The sequence below is a fragment of the Engraulis encrasicolus genome, chromosome 13, assembly GCF_034702125.1.
Source record: "Engraulis encrasicolus isolate BLACKSEA-1 chromosome 13, IST_EnEncr_1.0, whole genome shotgun sequence".
Classification (NCBI taxonomy): Eukaryota; Metazoa; Chordata; class Actinopteri; order Clupeiformes; family Engraulidae; genus Engraulis; species Engraulis encrasicolus.
In genome coordinates, this window is record NC_085869.1 from 31,089,846 (window position 1) to 31,113,999 (window position 24,154).

Genomic DNA, 24,154 nt, shown 5'->3' on the forward strand with positions numbered 1-24,154 from the left:
GTATGGGGGATTTGTCCAGAGAGGAACAAAGGGGAATTTTGAGAGACAGACAAACGGAGGAACGCACGCACGCACACACGCACGCACGCACGCACGCACGCACACTATTTTCCTACTACATTCCACAACTTCCAGCTCTTCTGTGGAGAATTTTTATTTTTATCTTAGTTTTCTTAATCTTCTACTATTCTTATATTATATTCTCATTTTATTTTACATATTCTTGTGTGTAAGCTTTTCTGTAATGGGTCACTGGACACTCAACATTATTGGAAACATGTGCATCTACTTGATGTGGCTGCTGAACAACACATGTGAAATGGCATATGCTGGACAACAAGACAATGGACAGTGGACATCCGGCCATGCGGGACCCCACATGCACAGAGGAAGCTGACGACATGGACTGTGGGGGAGGGAAATGGTTAAATAGGGGTGGCTTTGTATCCACTTTAGACTTTGCTGAGTGGATTACTTCCTGTCTCCACGCAGTAACTTCTCCGGCCGTTAACAATAAAATCTGCAGTGCTTACCACCTGAGTTGTTTGTTTGCCGATATAAATTTTTTACTACATTTTGGTGTCAGAAGTGGGATGGATATCTCAGGTAACGCAGGAGAGGACATTCAGCTGGACTTCAATTGACCAGGCTAAGCGGAGTCCCGTTGTGACTCATCCACTGGAGGACTTCTCCTGTGTGCCCTGATACTCCACCCAGTATCTGCGGCCACAGGCAACTCAGCGGTGAGTTTAATTCTTCCTGAAATGTTTGCATGTTTTATGACAATTGTATGCTGCTGATGAAATTATATCAGAGAGCCAAAGCTTGTAAAGGGGCAAGCAAGCTGCAGTTGTATTGAAATTGCTATGTATCAGAAGAAATATAAGATCTATAAATAAGAACAAGTCTTTGGCCATAAATTTGGCAGTCCAAGGAGGCTGACCTGGATTGGGTGGTTTAAGACTACCCTGAGAAGAGCTCTCGAACTGTATGAATGGGAAAATTGTGATGTCGTGGTTGGCTTGAAAAGTGAAAGGAAGTTGGGAAAAGTTGAGGTAGGAGAGTTTAACTGAAGGTGTTAAGGAGGCACGAGTGATTCCTCGGCAAAAGTTGTTTAGGGCACTGAGTAATTCTTGTGAGTAATTTCTGAGTAATTTAATTCCTTAGCAATTTCTGTTAATTCCAGATGTGCTCAACCAATGTTTGGTTGGATAACTTTTGTTGTAATTTAATATAGGAGACTAGTGATCTCTGCCTTTTGTTAAAAAATTGGAAAGAATAACTCAACTAATGGAAGGTTAAAAGGAAAGTGTGACAACGACGAAGGTGGATGAAAGCTATATGTTATTGTAATTATTGATCATAATAATAATAATCTTATTATATATGTTGGCAAGAGACTGATGGTGTGTCTGATAATACTGCTTTTGGGCTAAGCCAATTAGGCAATATATTATTAAGAACTACTAATAATGGGATTAAACAAAAGCAAATCATTGAAAATCCCAAATGGTGTCAATAACCCAGGATGCTTGCAAGATATGTATAGAAAGTATGGAGCAGAATGTGTGGATGAGAGAGTCATAAGTAAGTGGCATGGATGGACACGGGGAGCATTCCCTTTGAGTGGGACATTAAGTATCAGAAGGTTACAAGAATGTAGGGCAATGATGGAAGGTAAAAAGACACATTTTAAACCAGAATTATTTGTAAAATGGGAAAAGGAAGCAAATGAAAGGGAGCAGAAAAGGAGACAGCCCAAAGAACAAAAAGAACAAAAAGCATGTTATGTTAACACAGACAAGGTGACAGATCACACAACAGCAACACATATGCTAACCAGTAGTGAGATACCACCTCCTTCTTATCGGGATACCCCGCAATATGTGTTTCAGGCACCAATCATCCAAATGCCTGGTCCGCAAGGAAATTTAATTAATGTTGTGAGAGCATGGCTCCCTGATGAGTTAAAGTCAGTCGCTGCAGCATTACCTAGACCAGAAGAAGGCATAACAGCATTTGTAGAGGCTATCAGACGTATGGATGATCTTTATAGACCAACTACTTCAGAAATGGCTGTAGTGCTTTCTCAAAGATGTGCATCACACTGGTTGCAGCTACGCCAGCACTTGCCCATGGATTTAGAGCGTACTGCCCCAGCAATAGCAGCCCAAGCTGGACCCCCAGTTGTGATGGCACAGCTAGATGGGGAGACCAGATATCAACAGGCCCTAGACAACATGTTTACAGCATTAAGGGCATCGTATACGGCCACTGAAGATTGGACCAAAATGTCTATTTCCCAGTCATCCAAAGAAACAGCAAGAGAATTTCTTGGAAGAGTGTCACGGGCAGTGTCTAAGCATGGAGGAGTAAACACAACTCCAGAACAAAAGCAGGCCCTCATCAGACAATATTTCATTTTAGGAGGTGAAAAGGATGTAATTGAGTATGTAAAAAATCATTTGGTTACATGGAGTTCTGCAGCTCCCAATGAGCTATTGCAGTATGCAGAAAATTTTGAGAGGATCAAGGAAAAAACAGACCAGAATAAACAGAATGAAATCCATGAAGCAGCCTTAAGTTTTTATCTATCTAGTGTGCAAAATGGGAAGAGTGCACACATGGGGCATGGTAATGGTAATGGAACATTTTCAAATAATACTTTTAGGTGTTGGAGATGCAGAAAATTGGGACACATTGCACGCAACTGTATGGTAAATAGAGGACCACGTATGAGTGATCCGTTACAACAGCAGCAGGAGTAACTGCTCACGTGAACACAGCATGCTATACACACAGTGAAACAAGGGATGTGCCCTGTCAACATGTTCACTGTGAACACAATTTTAAGCATATCTCTTTGGAAAAATTAAATGAGCTGCAGTTAATAGTTGGACCTCACACATCTAGAATATAAATGTATGCAGCAATAGTTATAACCCTAGGATAAGGAGAAAGAATTTTCTAACAGAAAACCCGTAAGCATAAAGGACCTGGTGTCTGTTTAGAAATACCACACATATTTACATAGATTCACTGAATATGAAGGGTGCTAATTGTCACTGTGCAAGACTGACCACCAAACATGTCCAGCCATTCATTGATGCACACCCACATCATAGCCTGAGGCTACAGTGCAGATGGCCTAGCCACTTCCCTGTGGTTGGTTATAGACATACACACAAGGCCTTTTTGTGAACAAAAAGCAAGCATTGATGGTGTAACGTGACATAAGTTGTAGTTAAATACAACCTGGCATAATTTACATTTTTTTGAATATTACATTTAGAGGATGTGAGTAAATTTACAAATTAGAAGATATGGTAATTTTATTTAGGGAATTTGAGAGCACATTGATATAGTTTTAAAAAAGCACACATAGTCAAAGCCTTAATTAGGGATACCAGAAAAAGCACAACCTACATGTATTATTTGGCATTGATTAGTACATGTGACCTGGTGATATTTGGTGAAATTACAGAAATTGTGATTCTGAAGAAAGGGCATGTAACATCATCGGCGACATGGTCATGGTGAATAGACAATGGTGTTGTGTAAGGGTATTTGCCCATAGGGGTATGTTTCAAACCAGTTGCAACTTAGTCACTTCAGAGTTATGTATTGGATTACATGCTCTACTCTGGCATACTGGATCCTTGATACATTAAGTATTACGGCAATCACTGCTAAATCTGTGACCCAACATATGGCCGGTTTTGGGTTTGGTTTTAGGAGATTTGAATCAATGTTGACTGACTGAAAACGACTTGGACTGACTTTGTTTCTGTATGAATGAGTGAAAAGATATGAGGTAAAAGAATGAAATTTGAGACGATATGAAATAGGAAAGATTTTCCAAAATCTAAAATATATGTTAGCCATTTCAACAGTTGGAGCCAGAATGCATGGTGCAAATCCTATTGCATGAAAACTGTTTGTCTGAAATCCCTATCCTAACTCTGCATCCCCATTCTTGTTTAACCCAGACTAACTCTAAACAGCCTCCCCACTGACTTGACAAGATGTTGTCTAATATAACACCAGTATGTCTTATGAATACCCTGGCTATATGGCTTCCAACTGTAGAAATGGGGATAGAAAATTAAAGAAATCAGGGTTCCTACAGAGTCTTCAAAAAACTGAGTTAATGAATTCGGAAAGAATAACGTAATCTCACTTGGATGTCTGAGCCTCAAATGATGAGCAGCGCTACCCAAGGCAATACTACAAGAATGTCTTTGAGAAGATATATACAATCTTTGGCGCATATGACTGGTGTCAACTTGAGTGCACACAAATTGTATGAACAATAATGTGTTTTTAAAATTGTCTTAAATTAGTCGTGAATTGAGCTTGTAGACAGCTGGAGGAACCCTGTCACCCTGTAGATAGAGTTAGACAACACAAAGGTTTTCTTATTTGTGTCTACATCGTACTTCCTACAACCAGAGCAGTTGTGAATGGGCTTGTTCACAAGCCAGAGCCATAGGCCACTGGACAGGCCAGGGTTCAAACAAGAGTTGACGGAGTCTTTCACGGCTGCATGGTGCATTAGCCGTGAAAGGGGGAGTAAAGGGGACGAAAGAAAATGGGAATTAAAAACAAAAATATCAAGTATTGAACTAAAAATGGTTAACATTGGTAAGATCTAAGAACATCTATAAAGGTTTCTGGTATACTTCGACACATACAAAGAATCCAAATGAGAAATGATTATAATACAATGATGAAGAAATGTATACGAGTCAGATGTTTGAGGTATTATCCTTCCTCAGCGTGAGAAAAATTATTTTTCATCCAGAATATTATACAAGGTTGCAAATTCTGAAAATACTGGGGGATACATGAAGCATAATTCAAGTTTTAGCTTATTTGGTTTACTTGGACAGGGACTATGTGCAAAGTAATAAATACACGTATTAACCATAATGACCACTTATAGTGATGTTCACTTTGTGTGAGAAATTGTTTAGACTTGAGAAACTACAGTTTCCCTTGGTGGCTCTGTCAATGTGTTCAGAGAAGGGTTGGCTGAAGGTTTTCAAAGATGGTGAAGTAATGTCGTGAATAATTTTGTGCATGAGTCATATATCAGAATAAAGGATGAGGTTATCAAAACTGAGCAAGTTATACATGTCTATTATGGCACAGTGGTAAAATTAAGGATGTTTGTGCAAGACTTAAGCTTGGTCTTATCAACAACAATTAGGAAATTGTGAATACTTTCGCAATGTTACGCAGGTTCTCTTCTTATGCATCTCAGTGTGGAGTCAAAAGTCACTCCCAAATGTTTAAATTGAACAATGATTTTAAGCTGGTTTTTAACATATATGTATTTGTCAACCTTGTGAAGATGACTGACTCAATTTGAGCTGTTGATAACAGTGTAATACAATATGCAACTGTAAAAGGACAAAGATTAAATGACCGAATTGAGATAAAGATGACACTCTTGTCACTCTTGTGCATCAAACCAAATTGCCAAGTCTAAAAGAGTAATATGTGATTAATGTGAAGACGAAATTGTTTTACACTGGTATCAAAGATAGAACAATGTTTCTCCCAAGAATGGATACTGCTGGGTTTTTCTCTATTTTGTGTCTCCACAGAACTCTGAGAGCACCACAAACCCCAGGACAATCCAGGACAGGAAACATCCAGGACAATCCAGGCCTGTGTTCTTAACTAAGGACTGGAGGAACACAGTAGCAACAAGGGGGTGAAGAGGACATGTCCCATTCATCAACTGGCAGAGGAGAAGACCAGGGGCCAGGAAGGACAAGGAAATTAGGCATGGGGCCATCTGGTGATCATGTGACCATCCTCAGTTCGACCACAGAATGTGTTGGGTGCAGTTTACGGCTAGATGGAGGGGCTAGGCCTTGACCGATCTCTGGATGACCTCTGTTGTCTGTTGACTGGGTTGTAAATTAGCAGATTATCCAAGGGGGGCATTAGGCCTCAGCGAGGGAGAACTGTGACAATGGCACCATAGGCACCATTATGACAATTACCAGCAAGCAACGGAAGCAGTCACTTAAAATTTGATAAAGGTTATGGTCCCATTTTACCAATGTTTATCACTTGACTATGCATAGACAAGGACATGCTACAACAACTGGTGAAGAGGTAGCTGAAGAAGGCAGTGTTTCTCAAGAAATTAGTTTTTCATTCTGGTTCTTAGTCTGAGGTAATTTAATATTTCAGAATACGGATATCATACATGCACTGCTAAATAGTATTGTTGTTAAATAATTGACTTTTCTTTTATGACACAAAGTTGTGAATGAGTGTTTTACCTTATTATTTTACTCATTAGTAATTACTTATACCTATAGTTAGGGTGTTTTATTTTACACATGACCATGTGTTATTTAGTTTATATACATATCCACATATTGTTTTGTAACTGGAGTTTACTCTCAGCAGACAAAGTCGGGTTGCAGCTTTAGCTGGGCCGTTGGAGAATTTTGCCCAAATTAGTCCAAATTGGTCAGTATTTTTCACTGCTCATTGGCGGGTAGTGTTTTTTTTTGACTGAGCCGTTGGGTTTTTGCTCCAACCTGAGAGTATCACTCTGTACTGTTTAAATTTAAGAAGACCAGATGGATACTCTGTGATGATGACAATGCATCATATATCTTAGTTGGCGCTTAGTGGATGATAGACTAGTTGTGGTGGACATTTGGGATGTTGGTGGATGAATGCGGACTACCAGGCTGTCAATCATGCAACGGACAGCTAGTTGCTGGACACAGCTGAACCACAGTAGCACTCTCCAAGGGGCAGGGGAGAGAAATCAAAAGGGGCAGGCACAAGCAATATGACATGGTGTGTCCCGCTCATCTGCTGGCGTTTCTGGGTGTCTGTCCATGAATGGTCTGTTGTTCGTCTGGGTGTCAATTAGGCTGTGTGTGTGGTCTGGTGTAGGTTAAACACATTTAGGAAGAAATGTTTGATCACCAGAGAAAAGTGTATTCAGTAGTTACTTTTATAATGTGAGTATGAACTCCCAAAGGGGGGAGAATGTGGAGAATTTTTATTTTTATCTTAGTTTTCTTAATCTTCTACTATTCTTATATTATATTCTCATTTTATTTTACATATTCTTGTGTGTAAGCTTTTCTGTAATGGGTCACTGGACACTCAACATTATTGGAAACATGTGCATCTACTTGATGTGGCTGCTGAACAACACATGTGAAATGGCATATGCTGGACAACAAGACAATGGACAGTGGACATCCGGCCATGCGGGACCCCACATGCACAGAGGAAGCTGACGACATGGACTGTGGGGGAGGGAAATGGTTAAATAGGGGTGGCTTTGTATCCACTTTAGACTTTGCTGAGTGGATTACTTCCTGTCTCCACGCAGTAACTTCTCCGGCCGTTAACAATAAAATCTGCAGTGCTTACCACCTGAGTTGTTTGTTTGCCGATATAAATTTTTTACTACACTTCCATATTGTTTTGTCCCTTAAATGCCCTCATCTCCCTTCCACTTTCTCACACAACACAGACGAACGCATGCACAACCCACAGATGAATGCACACATGCATCACACGCACACATAAAGATGTGCGCACATGTGAACACACACACGCATGCACGCACGCACATGCATGAACGTGCGCACGCACGCACGCGCGCACACGCACGCACACGCACGCACGCACACACACGCACACACACGCACGCACACGCACGCACACGCACGCACGCACACGCACGCACACGCACGCACACGCACGCACACACACGCACACACACGCACACACACACACACACATACATACACACAGTGTTAGGGGTGGTAGGGTAGGGTGGGGTAGAGTGGCCTGTCCTGGAGGGGCCCTGGTCTAATCCTCTTAGGTGAACCCGATCTTGTAACTTGTGGTATGCGGTGGGAGAAAGAGGGGGAAAAGAGACAAAAGACTGCGGAGGCCTTGACCCAGACAAACATGGGCAACCCCCTGATGAGTAAACCACTTTCCCACCCTTCAGCGCTCCTAGGCTAAACAATCACTCACAACCTTTGAGGAAGTCTACCATGGTTTCCTATGGGGACCAAAAGGCGCACAAAATCGACAATAACGAAAGAACGACACGAGGTACGGACACGCAATGCAAGCTTTAACATCTCTAAACCAGGCCGGCCTTTTTACAGTTTGAATGGTGTCCGTCTCGAAAGGAGGAGTAGCGTTTTGAAAGTTATGGATGATAGGCAAGCAATAAACAGGACTGGGGCAAGCCCATTTAAAAAAATAATCCTAATCCTTCACAACCTTTGTAGGTCTGCACCAAACCCCACCACCATTCCCATCCTCCACAAATTTCAGCTACATTGTCTCTCAAACTTAAATTGGGCCTTTGACCCCAGCTTGCACCCTCCAACTCCCTCACCTAATAGTTACAACCTTTGATGAAGTCTACACCCCCCACCCCCCAAATCTCATCTCAATACAACCTTTGAGTAGGTCTTTAGACAGCACCCCAGCCACCCCCTCCTCCACCCACAGATAATGGCCTTGCCCTTTCCAGTCTGTCTGCACACCCATTGTGGATGGATGTGAATCTTACCTGTGAGTAGACAGCTAGACGGTACAGATCACATGGCAAGACAGGCAGAGGTGCCCTTGAGCAATGCTTCAAAGCCTGACGCTGTTCTTTTTGGGGAACTGCCGCCTGTGTGCCATACTCTGCCGTCAGATGGATTAGAGTATCTGCTAAATGACATGCAGCATAATGTCAAGTACGCAGCACATAGATGTGGCCTGAAGGTGTTCCTACTAGCCTGATTATCATCAACTTTCAAATCTCTTCAAGAATTGGTCTGACCAAGAGCATAACAATTAACATTTCCCAAACGGCATTTCCCAAAGGGCCTCTCTTGGTTTGCTAATGATTGTTTGCTTCCCAACAAAGTGGGAAGCACTTTCCCCATTTTACGGGAGCTCAGAAAGTACTTGCATTGCTCTTGACCAGACTGGTAGCAGCACAGAAGCTGTTGCGTCACTAGGAGGGCACGGCCTGGCTAGTTCCTACAGTTGGTTAAGTGCAGACTGGACGGTGGCACGCTCAGGATACACTACTGTCATGGAGGAGTCTAGGCTGGCTTTTCATTCAATACACCAACCCAACTGTGCCTATTTGGATGCCTGAATTAAAACAATATGTGGTCAACAGAGTGAATGTTCTGTTTGACACACAGAAGTGGATAAAGTAGTCCATTTGTCAATGCTTTCTTTTCCAATTGATTTCAAATGTAAAACAGACATCGTACAAGACCAACATGTTTGCCTAGAAGTTCCAGTTTAAGTTTGTTGAAGGTATTTCAAACACCTGAAAATACTGGCGCCCTCATAGCTCATCGACAACCTGACAAGACAAAAGCCAAGGAGCCACACCAATAACAGACAATATAAGACAGACAGGGAAAAAATGAATTGGTTTCAATGTTCATGCTTATACCGTCTCTCGCTCATCGCATTGATGCATGAACTACTGGGTTCCCTATCCTATATGCTTTTCTAACTTCCTCAGTGGGGCTAATTTCACTTATACTTGTATAGCTGATCAGCTGTGCTGTACTGTGACGTCTGAATCTGAAAGTGTGTCAATGAAATTCAATTCAATTCAGTCCCATTCAATTCAGAAGCATTTGAATATTGATTGACATCATCTCGGACATGCAGTAATGCGTGCGTGTGTGTGTGTGTGTATCTGTCTATTGGATGGACTTTGTTTGCGAGTCTACCTGTGGGTGTCTGCATAACAAAACAAACAACTCCAAGGTAACATGACTCTCTGTAAAACATGGCAGCAGACAATCACTGAGACTGTTTGGGTGGCTCTGAGTGAAAAGGCCAAGTCAGAGATGTGGGTGGGTCCTCTTTATGCGCTCACCTTGTTCTCTTTTGTTATCCGCCATGTTTTCAATGTCTACAGAACCTTGTCCTAGACTGCGGAGATTACGAAAATAAAAACATGAAACTGTAGGATGGAGGGGGTGGGGATGGGGGGGAATGATGTGTGAGTCTTGGTGTGTGTGTGTCTGTCTGTCTGTGTGTGTGTGCGTCTGTTCTAGTGCTTGCGAGTGTGTGTGTACAGAAGGGCAATGATAAATCTGATGATGACGCCAGCTGGTGATCTATTAAGAGAGGAGATGAGCGGAGAGGAGATGAGCAGAGAGGAGAGGAGAGGAGAGGAGAGGAGAGGAGAGGAGAGCAGAGGAGAGGTGAGGAGAGGAGAGCAGAGCAGAGGAACGGAGCGGAGAGGAGAGCAGGGGAGAGGAGAGCTGGCTCTTGGCAGAGAGAGAGAGAGCTGCAACAGCAGAACAAGGACAGCTCCTGTGGGAAAAATCATGGAGAAGAAGAGGAACTGAAGCACTTCATGCAGCACTCTAGTCTACTGTATTCTTCTCAATACACACAGTGCAGCACAGTGCAGCTCTATACTCTATTCTACTATATTCTTCTCACAACACAGCACATGCTCATCATCTGGAACTGCAGTGCCACTGAAAGGCTGGCTGCCTGGCATGCTCAAGGCCACATCAATGAAGAGTCAGGATTGTATTGCATGCATGAGAGTGTGAGTGTGTGAGTGTGAGTGTGAGTGTGAGTGTGAGTGTGAGTGTGTGTGTGTGTGTGTGTGTGTGTGTGTGTGTGTGTGTGTGTGTGTGTGTGTGTGTGTGTGTGTGTGTGTGTGTGTGTGTGTGTGTGTGTGTGTGTTGCTCCTCACCACCTGTGTGTCCCTGTCACCTGTACGGCAGGGTGCAGGCTGCCCACAGTGTGTGTGTGTGTGTGTGTGTGTGTGTGTGTGTGTGTGTGTGTGTGTGTGTGTGTGTGTGTGTGTGTGTGTGTGTGTGTTCCTCACCTCTCGTTCAAGCCTGTGCCACCTGTACAGGGTGCAGGAGGCTGCCCAGTGTGTGTGTGTGTGTGTGTGTGTGTGTGTGTGTGTGTGTGTGTGTGTGTGTGTGTGTGTGTGTGTGTAGTGGTCCTCACCTCCCGTGCGTCCCTGTGCCACCTGGACGGCCGGGTGCAGGCTGCCCTCATTGTCCAGCAGGTGGGGCAGGTGGTGGTAGATGTTGGGCACCTGCAGAGGCTTCCGATTGGCCAGCTCCTTTAGCAGCTTCTGGGTCTCATCTGGAAGAGAACAAGGATGAACATATTGACACGATAGAGAGAAAAAGAAAGTAGGTCTGGGCAAAAAAATAATCTATAAAAAACCTACTGATCATGAAACGAGTCTGCAAGCTTTTTTTTCAGACAGGCAGTGTAAATTTAGGACTATAAAATGTGAATTACCGAAACTGAAATCAATAGCAGCAGCCCATGTAGAAGGCAATGAGTCACTGCCACTATCTCACTCATCATCAGTGCAACATGTATCTATACGGCTCATCTGAAGCAAGACGGAAGACAGCAGGGAGTGAACGCTTCAGAGTAGCCATCTGAGACTATTTTGAAAGTCAACACTTTTTTGAGTGTGTTTGAGTGTATGCACATAGATCAGTGTGTGTGTGTGTAGGCGTGTCCAAACTGAGAACTTGAGGAGGATGTCCTTGCTGGTATTGGTGTGTCTGTGCGAGTGTGTGTGCGTGTGTGCGTTGAATGTGTGTACATACTACTGCAGGTCTGTGCATTTGGGTGTGCGTGTTTGGATTAGATAGCTTTTGTTTTTACGCGTGTGTGTGTGTGTGTGTGCATGTGTGTTCGCTCTGTCCCACCTGAGAAGTTGGTGAGTGCGTCCTTGCTGCCGTTGGTCTCTGCGATGGCGCGGCGGAACTGCTCCAGGATATTGTTGAGCTCGGACGAGCGCTGCAGCGTACGCTGCTCCGCCACCCGCAGACGCTCCCGCAACGCATGGAACTCACGCTGGTACGCCACTAGCTTCTCTGGAGACACACACACAGAAACACACACACAGGAGAGAGAATGGGAATTTTACTCAGAGTTTAGGCTTTCCTTCCTGGATTCTGTTTCTTAGATTTGTTCTGATCACACACACACAAACACAGACACAAGGGCATAATAAGGACCTCAATATCGGCCCTGGCGTGGCCAAACGGTAGGGCACTCGTCTACCATGCGGCTGACCCGGGTTTGATTCTCAGCCCGGGTCCTTCGCCGGCCCTTCCTCGTCTCTCTCACCACTCATTTCCTGTTAGCACCTTCACGGTCCTATCATAAATAAAGTCAAAAAGACCACACGAAAAAAGGACTTCAATAAGGAATGTAATGAGGACCTAGTGGGCCTTTGCATAAGTGACTTGTAAGATGTGTGAAGCAAAACTAGACATGCATTGATGGCCAACATTACAATCCTATTGTTACATTTTGTCAGGTTTTCATTGCGCTTCACGGTTTCTATTTCACTTCTCTAATACATACATTATTACTCATGCTTGGGTGTGTCATGTGAGTAAGTGCCGTTTCCTTCGCCTGATGCATCATCCGCTTTCACTTTCTGCCTGGTAACTGCTGGAGGGGTATGAAACTAAGCACAGGCACACGGCTGCGCTAACCTAGCTGCTTAACTCCATTGGTGAGACACATGGAGGGAGGGCAATTTTATTTCCTACATTTCAATTTTATTTCCTTTTGCTGTTGTTAATGGCTTGGCAGGGTTTTACAGACACCAAAACACTCAATTGCCCTCTGGGTTAGTTCACAACTTCCATTCTGAGTGTGTGCGTGTGCGTGAACATCAACCCAAATTACTTCACACCAGAGCTTGCCAATGTCAAAACATTTCTTGATTTGCTGCAATGTAGTACCCTGCACAAAATGGGTGAGAGAGAGAGAGAGAGAGAGAGAGAGAGAGAGAGAGAGAGAGAGAGAGAGAGAGAGAGAGAGAGAGAGAGAGAGAGAGAGAGAGAGAGAGAGAGAGAGAGAGAGAGAGAGCACAATGCATAGTTTGTCTTGAGAGGTGGCTGCCTTGCAATGACACTCGTGAAATTTGGCACATTTGTTCACCAACACATCAGGGCACCTTGAACAAACAGGATGAGAGACACAAACAGCGGTGTTAGTCACGGGTTCAGGAAGTAAAAATCATGACACAAATTTGGTCCAATCAGCTTTGAATCAGATTTCATCAGTCAGGGAAGTCATCTTTGTTAGAAGAAAACCATGGCAGGGTTTTTGACGCCTGAACTGGATGACCTCTCTGGACAGAGAGAGCATGAGTTATTCTCATGGTTGGTTGGGGGACCTTTCCTGTCGTAAGCTGGTAAAGCTCTCCTCTCCTCTCAAAAATCTCCTCTATGGTCTCTTCTCTCTTCTCCTCTGTAGCCTTTTCCTCAACAGTATGTACGTATTCTCTCCTAAGCTCCAGAGCTATGTCCCCTTCTCTATGTCCTCCGGAGCTGTTGAAGCTTGTAAGACAGAGAGAGACTGTGTCTTGAAATGCAATGCAATGTTTTCAAGGCCCAAGTCCTCTCGTGTCCTCTAAGTCTGTATCCTCTTCTCTGTACTCCATTAATCAGTGAGCATCTTCTGAAGCACTGGCATACCCTGCCTGAACCCCTTGAGGAGCTTAGCCTTGGATGCCATCACAGCATCCAAAACCTTCGGTTCTCTCAATCAAGGTCTTTGCTTGTCATAGAGTTTTATGTTAAGGCCTTGAGAACATTTTACCCCACATTTTTTTCAGCTTGTTGGTTGAAATTGGGACTGTTAAACTGTCAGAGCTGCATATTTGTCAGGGGAACTTGATTTGGAGTTGCCCCAAAAACGGTTAACACATTTCAACAGATTACAGCCCTGACACTTTTTAGAGGAGACAACTGTCAGACCAGTTTCACAACTGTCAGACCAGATGTGTCAAAAACATCTAGGCCTACACACAGCGAGTGCGAAGAAGGAAGAGTCAAGCAAAGAAAAGGGGTGGGACAGAAATGAAACGTCTGGTCTAGACGTCCACATGGAGGCAGGTAGAGAGTACGGTAGGGTAGAGTAGTTTTTTCACAGATTAGACTTTAGGAGAGGATTTAGAGGCTGTTAAAAAGTGCTTACATTTCTGAAACTAGTGCTGCTGCTGTGAGCGGGTGGGCGAGAGAGAGAGAGAGAGAGAGAGAGAGAGAGAGAGAGAGAGAGAGAGAGAGAGAGAGAGAGAGAGAGAGAGAGAGAGAGAGAGAGAGAGAGAGAGAGAGAGAGAGAGAGAGAGAGAGGTGTCTCTGTGAAGAGAGAAAGAAAGAAAAGACAGAGACAGCAGCGAGTCAGGGAGGGGGAGAGGGGTGTCACTGACAGGAATGATAACGCCTGCTGAAATTCTGTGTGTGTGTGTGCACGCGCCGAGTGTTTGTGTGTGTATGAGTTCACGCGTGTGTGTGTGACAGAAAAAGGGGGGGGGGGTGGCAAACTTCAATTGTCCAGCTTGCGTAGAGGCTGAGGAAATTTCTTTCTGGGTGACATTTGGGGAGGCACGCGACCTGCTGCGTTACGCAAACACAGCTCTGCTATTATTCATCGCTGCTCCTTTGGGCTTCTGCCTCTCTCACTGTCACTTTGACATTACCACAACATACAGTCTCAGTGCTGCGCCGCACCGCTTACCCAGTCAAACAACTGAAGAAGAAACCCTTTAAAGTGAAGCACACATGCGAGTGTGTGCTCCTGCCCCTACCCCTCAAAAACAGAAATTCCCTGAATCAGATTGTGAAGTGGGCTGGTAAATTAATTGGAGAATCACAGCTCAACATGGAGTCTCTCTACAGTAGGCAATTGCAGAGACTGGCGGGGTCCATCTTAAATGATACATCCCACCCACTATATGGTGAATTTCAGCCTCTCCCCTCAGGTCGTAGGTTCCTAATGCCAGCCTGCAAAACTAAGAGGTATAGATGCAGTTTTATCCCTTCTGCTATTAAAACACTGAATAGCACATGAGTCCAACATTTTAAGGTTTTCCCCGTGTTTTTATATACATATTTATATATTTATTGTTTATTTTCCTTCTTCATATCCTTGTTTGGAGCACTTGTCTGCTTGTCATGTTTTTGTTTTTGTTGTCCTTATTTTGTTTTGTTATTGTCCTTTGTCACTGTCATTAGTATTGGGCTGTTGGTGCAAGTTTTTTGTGTGTCAGTACTTTGTTGTCTGTGTAAGCTTTTGCTACTTTTGCCTGCAACCAAATCTACCTTCGGGTACAAATAAAGTTACCTTACCTTACCTTACCTTACCTTACCTTACCCACACACACACACACACACACACACACACACACACACACACACACACACACACACACACACACACACACACACACACACACACACACACACACACACACACACACACACACACACACACACACGAAGGTATCCAGATAGATCCAAACATTCTAGCTCTCTTCTGTCTTTCCTTCCTCTCACACTCCCCAATTCCTGTTCACCCCCCCCCCCCCCCCCCCCCCCCCCCCCCCCCCCCCCCCTCAGGCAGGCAGGCAGGCAGGCAAGCAGGCAGGCACGCGAACACACACACACACACACACACACACACACACACACACACACACACACACACACACACACACACACACACACACACACACACACACGCACACACACCCCTGGTGCCCAGCAGCGGCAGTGGACAGATGAGTGGTAGGGGATGGACACACTGTTCCAGATGCACAGCCTCTGGCCTCAGGAGCCTGTTGAACATTAATGGTGTGTGCGTGCGTGCGTGCGTGCGTGCGTGCGTGCGTGCATGCATGCATGCAGACATCTTGCTTGTGTACGTGTGTGTGTGTGTGTGTGTGTGTGTGTGTGTGTGTGGATGTGTGTGTGTGTGGATGTGTGTAGCTGTGAGTGTGTGTGTTGCCGTCTTACGTGTGTCTGTGTGTGTGTGTACGTGTTTGACTAAGGACAGGCAATGTTATTTAGTGCTGCAGCTGCTGTTTCCTCCCTTAAGGCTCTGCTGCTAAGCCACGGCGGACTAGAAGAGGTGCCGTCCGCACAAATGTCCATCTGTGCATGAGCACGAACGCACGCACGCATGCACGCGTGCGCGCACGCGTGCGTGCGCGCTCACGCACACACACACACACACACACACACACACACACACACACACTGGAACATGCACACCAAACGAGCACTTAAGATTAGGAACGCCTAAACACCTTATTTGTGCAATTATTTAATCGAGCGATCATGCGGCAAGAGTGTGCTATGCATGAAATTATGGCCATATGAACCGTGCACTACAGCTGCTGTTCAACCTCAGCTATTAGACAGGCCGCAGGCGGGAAAAAACACACAGTAATCAGTTCTTTTCGACCGCACAAAGAGTTGCTGGTACCAGTCATGCCGGTTGCAGGATTTCTATGCTAGTCTGCTGGAAGGGATTAAGGGCCCTTATACAGTAGTTGATGGGAGCAACACAAGCCAACAGTCTCCACAGCACACAAGTGAACACTGCACATTGCACACAACAAAATTGTATTCATGCCTCACCCGTGCAAGGGGGCAGCCCTGAAAGACGCCCCAAGGGAGCAGTGCGGCAGGACGATACCATGCTCAGCGTACCTCAGTGATGGAGGAGGATGGGGGAGAGCACTGGTTGGGTCGGGAGTTGAGCCGGCAACCTTTGGGCTACAAGTCTGACGCCCTAACCGCTTACCCATGACTGCCCATTAATGACTGCCCATTAATGACTGCCTAAAAATCATACACATCTGGCCATCCGAGCCTAATTTTTTGCCATTCCTCCATGTGTCACCAGGACACTTGTATTCAGCAAAAAAGCCAGCACACATAGTTATGAGATAAGGCATGAATCTCAGTGTGAAGGGGATGCTGCATCATAATGTGAATTCACCTGCATGCATGCAACACAGGAGTGACACTCACCTGCATGCATGCAACACAGGAGTGGAGCAACCACTTGTATTACCACAGGGACTCCACTCTGACATGGTTTTATTTTAAAGCCTGTTGGGTTTTTTTTCTTTTTCCAAAGACTTTTGTTGGGGCTTTATTGAGATAGAACCACTAGAACAGTCAGAGACGGCAACAGGAAATCAGTGGTAGAGAGAGATGAGAAAGGACCGGGAAATGACCTCAGATCAGACTTGAAGCGGGGCCACTGGATTCATCGTATTAATGGAACCTTTGCTCTCTGTGAGGGGGAAGGAGAATCTTAATTGGTTATTCTGCCTATTCACAACAGTGCAGGGGTCAGAAACTTTTTTGGGTGAAATTAAGTCATGAAATGAAGTCATCGGGAGCTTTGGTGTCCATGGTGATGGGCCCTACTGCTGATGGTACAAGGGTGACAATCATAAATAGTGGGGAATGTTCTTTTGGGTTTTTTTTAGCATTATCTGATCTTGTCAATATCAGTCATCCATCATATACACTTTCTCTCTTTCAGCAAATAAAAGCAGACCATCATAAAGCAAGAGATTTCGGGGTTTTTTTTTTACAATAATAAAAGAGATCAACGTTCCTCAACAGCTTTGCAGTCAGACTTTCGGCTGTGGTTGTGAAAATTTGCAGCATGAATGCACACCCTAACTGAAGCTGTTGAACACGTGCAACATACCTATGTCAACATGGAGTACAACATCAAAGGCATGTTTCTTATGGCATGCAAAGGACCTGAGGCTGATTCAAGAGCAGAGGAAAGTTGTAGTAGAAGTCCTCTAGCCTACAAATTTGTTGAGCATATGCAAATATGTTGCAGCAATACCAACAATAGCCTAGAGCACGTTCTCTTAATTCCCAGCCAACATTACCAACTGTCATAGGTCTTGATTTCAGATAGTTTACTAAGTGATTAAAAATTGGTGATTTTATGTAAAAATGAATAGGCGGGGGCAATATCAGAAAGCAAGCATCAGCAATGTGTCCAAAGGATAGCAAATATTGCTAACTGCATTAAAAATAATGTTTATTTTTTGTTTTTATAATGCAACTTCTCATGCCCCTGGTTTTGATATCCATTACCTTTAAATATATGACCAAAGTATTACCATGGGGGGGGGGGGGGTAATTAAATAATAAGCTTAAAAACATAGGCTGTTGAAAAGGTTTGAATAAAACAAATAACCAATTACTTCTGGGCTAAACAGAACAAACTACTGCAATCTCAAAACCTTAGCCAACATATTGTTCAGAAACGGGCCTTTTAACTGTGTGATCCCCATTTCCCTGAGTCACTCAGAATGGTTTCGAGAGACCATCATTTGAAAGGCCTGCCAGGTAGACTTTTCATATATTTGGGTAAATGAAGTTCATAAGCGTACATTTGTGTAAATAACCTTGACAATGACTAGTGTGGAGCACCTTTTTTTCCTGCTGAACCTGCGCAGCAAGGTGTGTTAGGGGTGGTACAGTAAAGTGAGGCTAGCCTTGAATGGCCGCCTTGAATGGCAGCCGTCCACCACCTCTAACAGGACAGCCTTGTGCAATGAAGGAAATCAATCCACACTCTTGTTTGCAAGGTTGGAAAGGTCTGACATCACACCACCACCACCACCACCCAAAGCCACGGAAAGACCTGAGCCTCATATACTGTAACTTACTGCTCATTTACACACGCACACACAAACACACACGAGATGCAACCATCTCTCTCATCAGGCCCTGTTGATTTCACAGCACAGGGCCCCATTTTCAGTAGACTCTGAGTAGAGGAAATGTTTAAAAAGGAATGAGCAACACAAGTTTAGTGGGTTTATTTTCCTTTTCACTGTTGAAGCAAAAATAGTCTGCTAATCAAATTAAGTTTGCCTCAACACACTGACAAACTCCAGCTTATCACCCAGCAAAATATAAAGCACTGATGATTAAGGCCGAGACAGAATTGCTCTTTCTGGTCATCACAGGAGACACAAGTGTTCAAGGCTTTCACAGTGTTTTAGCTACATTATACAGTGTCTGCTGGCTGTCCTTAGTCATTGGGCTCAAAATCAAATCGTGCCCAAATGGGTGGCATCATCATGTTTGCCTCTGGTGTTACATTAGGTGGGTTAGCTGCTATGATGCGGTGGAATATTAAGAGTAATGAGGTCATCATTCTCCTGCCAAGATTCTGTAGTACCCCGCCCACGTGAGGAAAGCGGTGTTGCTAAGAATGTGTGCAACTGAAAAAGGTCCAGCACAATAACTTGCCATGCATGCCATAATAATCAAGGCCCAGTGGTATATCAACCCACTATCAATCATTCAATTAATCAATCAATCAAAAGTGTTATATAGCATATTGTCATACTGAGTCATCATTCAATGTGCCTGAGGGAAAAAACAAACTTGAAGAAGAAAGATGAAGAATGATAGGTGTTCAGTTGAAATTAGGATTTCTGGGGCCTCATTTCAAAATGTACTCAGTAACACGTTGAGACACAGAACTTGGTAAATGATGGATACCGTGAAATGCACACAGTGACATGCACGCAGTATCAGGCTCTAGGATCATACCATGACCTGATATTTTATTACCGTATGTCTGTGACCTGTGTGTGAAGCCAATGCTGACGGCAAATTTACATTTGCTCACGTCACTCATGATTCCACACTGAGGTTATAACATTTAAAGGGACACTGTGCAGGAAATGGTCAAAAAAGGTATTGCAACTATGCTGCTCATTGAAACTGGGCTGCCTATCGCCAAATTTTATATTTACATGAAAGTTTACTAAGTAATAAACAAATATTTTCTAGTATGGTCCAAGTACATTAATTTTTGCAGCTAAAAATGACTATTTCTGGAAATTCAAAATGGCGGACCATGGAGAAGATCCCCCTTTTCATGTATGAAAAGTGCAATTTTTCCAGTCATAATGAATACTTAGAATTTGATGGTGGTGGTAAATATTCATGAAAAAGGTAACATTAGTGAATGGGAAGCTTGAATTCTGGAAATAAACAACTAAAAATCTCACACAGTGTCCCTTTAAATAAAGGCAAGCTTAATTTACTTAATGCAGCACCTATTGTAAATGCAACACGTCAAGGTCTTTAGCCTTCTGCGCGCACGTCTTGCTGAAGCCTGCTTCACTGGAGGACCCTGAACTATGGCAGTCAGTGAAAACGTTTCAAATCACAAGACTCCAATGGCCTCCTCCTCATTGAGGTAATGCAGTTACCGTCTGCCAAGAGCAGTTATTGGCAAATGACTTTTAATGGCCTGATTGCCAGGCTGTAATTTTACATCCCAAGTGAAGGGAAGTTTAACAGAACAGAAATGAATGTGCTACCTTGAAACAAAGCTTCTGTCAAAGGTGAAGAGCACAAAAGACAACCAGGGGACATGGGCAGTACTGTACTAGGTGGGAAGAGTAGGCTTATCTTGTGCAGTCTGCATGTTTGATGTAGGTTTATGCATGACTGACTACACACGTAAAAAGGCTTGTAGTAGGAGTGTTTGTGTGGGAGTGTTCTTTAGCATCTGAGTACACCGCCCAGCTGTGCGTTCAATGCCACAGGTGTCTGCTTTCAGCTGGCTACCCTGACATCTCTAGTCAAATGTCGACCGTCTGGCTCCTCTCATCACGACTCAAGGATAGGCAACGGGATGGGCGAAGAGAGGGAGAGAGAAAGAAAGAAAGAAAAAGAAAGAGAGAGAGAGAGAGAAGCATGGGTGGATGGTCAATGTTGTGGAGTAGAAGGCCTATTGTGTCACATTCATATCCTATAGTTGCTCATCATCAAATATGCAGCAATCACAGGGCCTGTGGTCCACGGGGAGCCCCTTTGCAAACTCCCGGCCGGGGGCCCATGTATACATATGGCTCAAGAGAGTTGACAAGATGGGAAAAACTCTACATAGGACCAGTCAACTAGAACCTAGAAAGATTTCTTTGATCTAGTGGTGACACTGTACTAGGGCTGCACAATTAATCGAAAATAATCGAAAATCTTGATTAATCGTGATATCGAAATCGTGATTTCATTTAATTCTTGATTTAAATTTTATCTTTTTTTTTTTAATCAGCAAAAATCCATAATCGTGATTTATAATCGTGATTATGATTTTGACCCAAATAATCGTGATTATGATTTTTTCCATAATCGTGTAGCCCTACACTGTACACTAGATAATAATGACAACCACAGAAGATGTGATGTTGCTTGCTAGTACACCCTGGTCTCAAAATGGCAAAATAACAAGGCAATCACCACTGAGCTCACCAACTTGAGTAGCTCTATTTTTCAAAAATGCCAAATTCAAAAGATAACTTGATAACGTTTTTATTCTATTCAAAACAATACTATTGAACCAGCCAAGCAGTAGCCTTTTGCTTCACTGTAGACACTGGCTTTAAAAGACTACAGCATTATCCAGTGCAATCTCTGTAGCCGCTAACCAGATTAACAGATATACCACATGCATCCTCTTAATCTTGTTATTCGTCTCGTCATGTCTACCCCTCCCTCTCTTTGTCGGTCTTCCGCGCAGTCTCTCCCTCTCTCTCTCTCTCCTTCTCCTCCCCAGTCCACTATCCAACATAAGCTGATGTGGGGAAGGGTTGAGGGAGAGGCAAGTCCCCCTGGTCTGACACCCTCCAGGCATTGGCCCCTGCTCAACATCGGAGGCAAAAATCTGAGAACATCAGAAGAAGCTACTCTAAAAATAGACAATAGGGCGAAAGGGCTGAGAGGCTCAAATAAATAAATAAATAAATAAATCTGCAAGTAAGTAAGTAAATAAATAAATAAATAAATAAAATCTCTGGGAACTGCTTCGGGAGCTTAACATCAAAGGAATCGATCTTGCATGCCCTTGAAGGCGATCATCTGTAACGCGTGTCCAACAGGCTGCTGCATGGGGCTCTGGTCCTCTGTGATGTACAGTGCAGCTGGGAGGACACCGCGGTTTGGGGACGACTCGAGCCGCTGCCAGATGACGAGCCTTCCTCAGAAGTGTCTGTCTCTCAACATCATCAAAGTCTCTCCCTGTCTCTCTGCGCCTCTCTGTCTCACTTTGTTGAGCATGTCTCTCTCTTCATCCCTCTTCCTCTGTGTGTCTACAATCCCGTCCCTCTATCTGCCTTTGTGTGTGTCTGTCTCTTCTTCACTCTTTCTGTCTGCATTCATGTCTCACTCTCATTAATCTTCTAATGATTTATCAATTAGACAAGGAGGGTGAACTATCCTGGGGTGGGGCCTTTCTCTGACAAGATTAGACGGAGAGGAACGTTCATCATGTTCTCTGCACTAATGACATCTGTTACAGGCAGTGTTATGACAGCAGCCAAAAAAATGCCACTTACACTTATATTACAACATAGACATTTAGGGAATAAGCACAGCTTATCGTGCGGCAGATCTTCACTCCTACTGCACATCATGGTTTAGAGGCTTCCATATCCAGGCCTAAAAAGATGATTAGGGGTCTCTGAAAATCCAACATGTCATGGAGAATAACCTAGGTAGAACATCACCAACTGTCACCATGTTTATCATAACTATGATGGAAATGGTTTTTAGGACTATTCGTTATGATTTAAAGAGTAGCAGATTACCAATAGTAATTGCTACCGAACTGATTTAATCATTTGAGCAGCTGGAGTTATATACCTTTTGTAAATAGCACACTGTGTTGAACAGCATAATGTCTGCACTGGAGTGAGTACGTTCAATCTAATTGTGAATTTGTATAGTGTAAATTCTTGTACATGTGACTAGTGATAATAAAAGACGTTCTATACTATTCTAGCACAGTAGGAGTTTAATTGCCAATAGTCGATTTGGAAGCAGCAGTGTTGCAACTATAAGCTACTCTGGAGTTTGACTGGCTGCCATGTGTGGTTTGACAGACATGTCCTATACGTGAGCCACTTCAAGACATGCAAATGCACACACTCAAAATAGCCCTCTGCTTACATCAGCAAAAGCAATGAAGAAAAAATAAAGCACAATGGACATCAACCTACAGCGCTCTCATAACGAGAGGAAACAGTGTGTGCCAGAGGCTACAACTGCAATTCAATCTTATTCAAAGTGGAATTTAAAAATGTAATGCTTTGTTCAAATTGCTCAATGCACAGGCTACTTGGCAATCGTTTGCACAACATGGACAAAGGACAAATGATCCACTGGCTGGCTATTTGCTTCTTGCATGCCAAGCCCATGCTATGTAGGTGAGGCAATGCTCACGAAATCAAAAGGACGTGGAACCCTTAGGAAGTTCAAAAGGGCGTTGTGGGTGAACTGGAATTCCTCACAGTTCTGCCAAGGCTGGCACGACGCACTAGGGTGAAACGTCATTCTTATCACATTCTTTTCCGCTTTTGTTTAAAGTTTACATTTTTCTCTCCCACGATTGACAAAAGAAGCATAGAAGGAACTTAGTCACAGTTTGATGAAAGCTGACCGCCAGATCTAAACATTTCTTGTGCTTGCTAATTGTACAGTATTAGGACTGCTACAGTTGCCATGGAGGTCGGTAACCTTTTACAGTGTACATTTGACCATATGTTCAACCAAATCAACAAAGGCTGATATATCAGTAGGATTGTTTTTTTTTGTTTTTTTGGGGGGTTTTTTTGCCACGTAGCAGCAGTAGTGAAAGTTACACAATCTTGGCAAAAATTGATTTCAGATAAATCATTAGGCTCTTCCCCTCTGCTGAAGTAACCGGGAAAAGTGCCTGCCCAATGTTTTCCTCAGTGTTGAAGTTGACAAGCAAGGCAGGACTGAGGGATGGCAGCCTGTGAATGCTGTCAAATATCTGCCAGTCAGACAACCGTAAAACATCCTCTGAACAAACATAAAAATGTATAGTATAGCCTAAATACTGTATGAGGGAGGAGAAGCCCAATCATCGTACTGAAACACAAGCAAAAAATAACAGTGCAAATAATTTTGCTTCCCTTCCTCATGAATGTCCCATATGGCCAGTTCCCTCAATGAAAATGGGGTGCAATTTTCTGAGAAGCTCTGAGACAGTATGTTCCAGCATGTATGTTTGCAGCATGTAAATGGTTGAGAGAGAGAGAGCGAGAGATACAGCGAGAGAGAGAGTCCCCTGGGGATTCCCTGGGAAGCTCAGGGGTCCTTAACAGGAAGCACATATCTCTGTGGTGCTGCAAGCTCAGCACAGCATAAGGCATGGCGAGAAAGCACGTGGCCAAGAGTTAGCCCTGACAGGATGCTGCTGAGATGCCTCTGCTGCTGGCGTCTCAACACGT

The 24,154-nt window shown here is 43.8% G+C and overlaps 1 protein-coding gene across 2 annotated transcripts in view; it reads right to left on the bottom strand.

Moving 5' to 3' along the window:
- mgat4a (alpha-1,3-mannosyl-glycoprotein 4-beta-N-acetylglucosaminyltransferase A) overlaps nt 1-24,154 on the bottom strand; it is an 80,449-nt gene that overhangs the window by 40,192 nt on the left and 16,103 nt on the right. For both annotated transcript variants that reach the window (XM_063213687.1, XM_063213686.1), the window contains exons 3-4: nt 11,739-11,906; nt 11,014-11,154 (exon numbers count right to left, since the gene is read on the bottom strand). In XM_063213687.1, the coding sequence (XP_063069757.1) occupies nt 11,014-11,154; nt 11,739-11,906 (309 nt within the window). The remainder of the gene's footprint in view (nt 1-11,013; nt 11,155-11,738; nt 11,907-24,154) is intronic.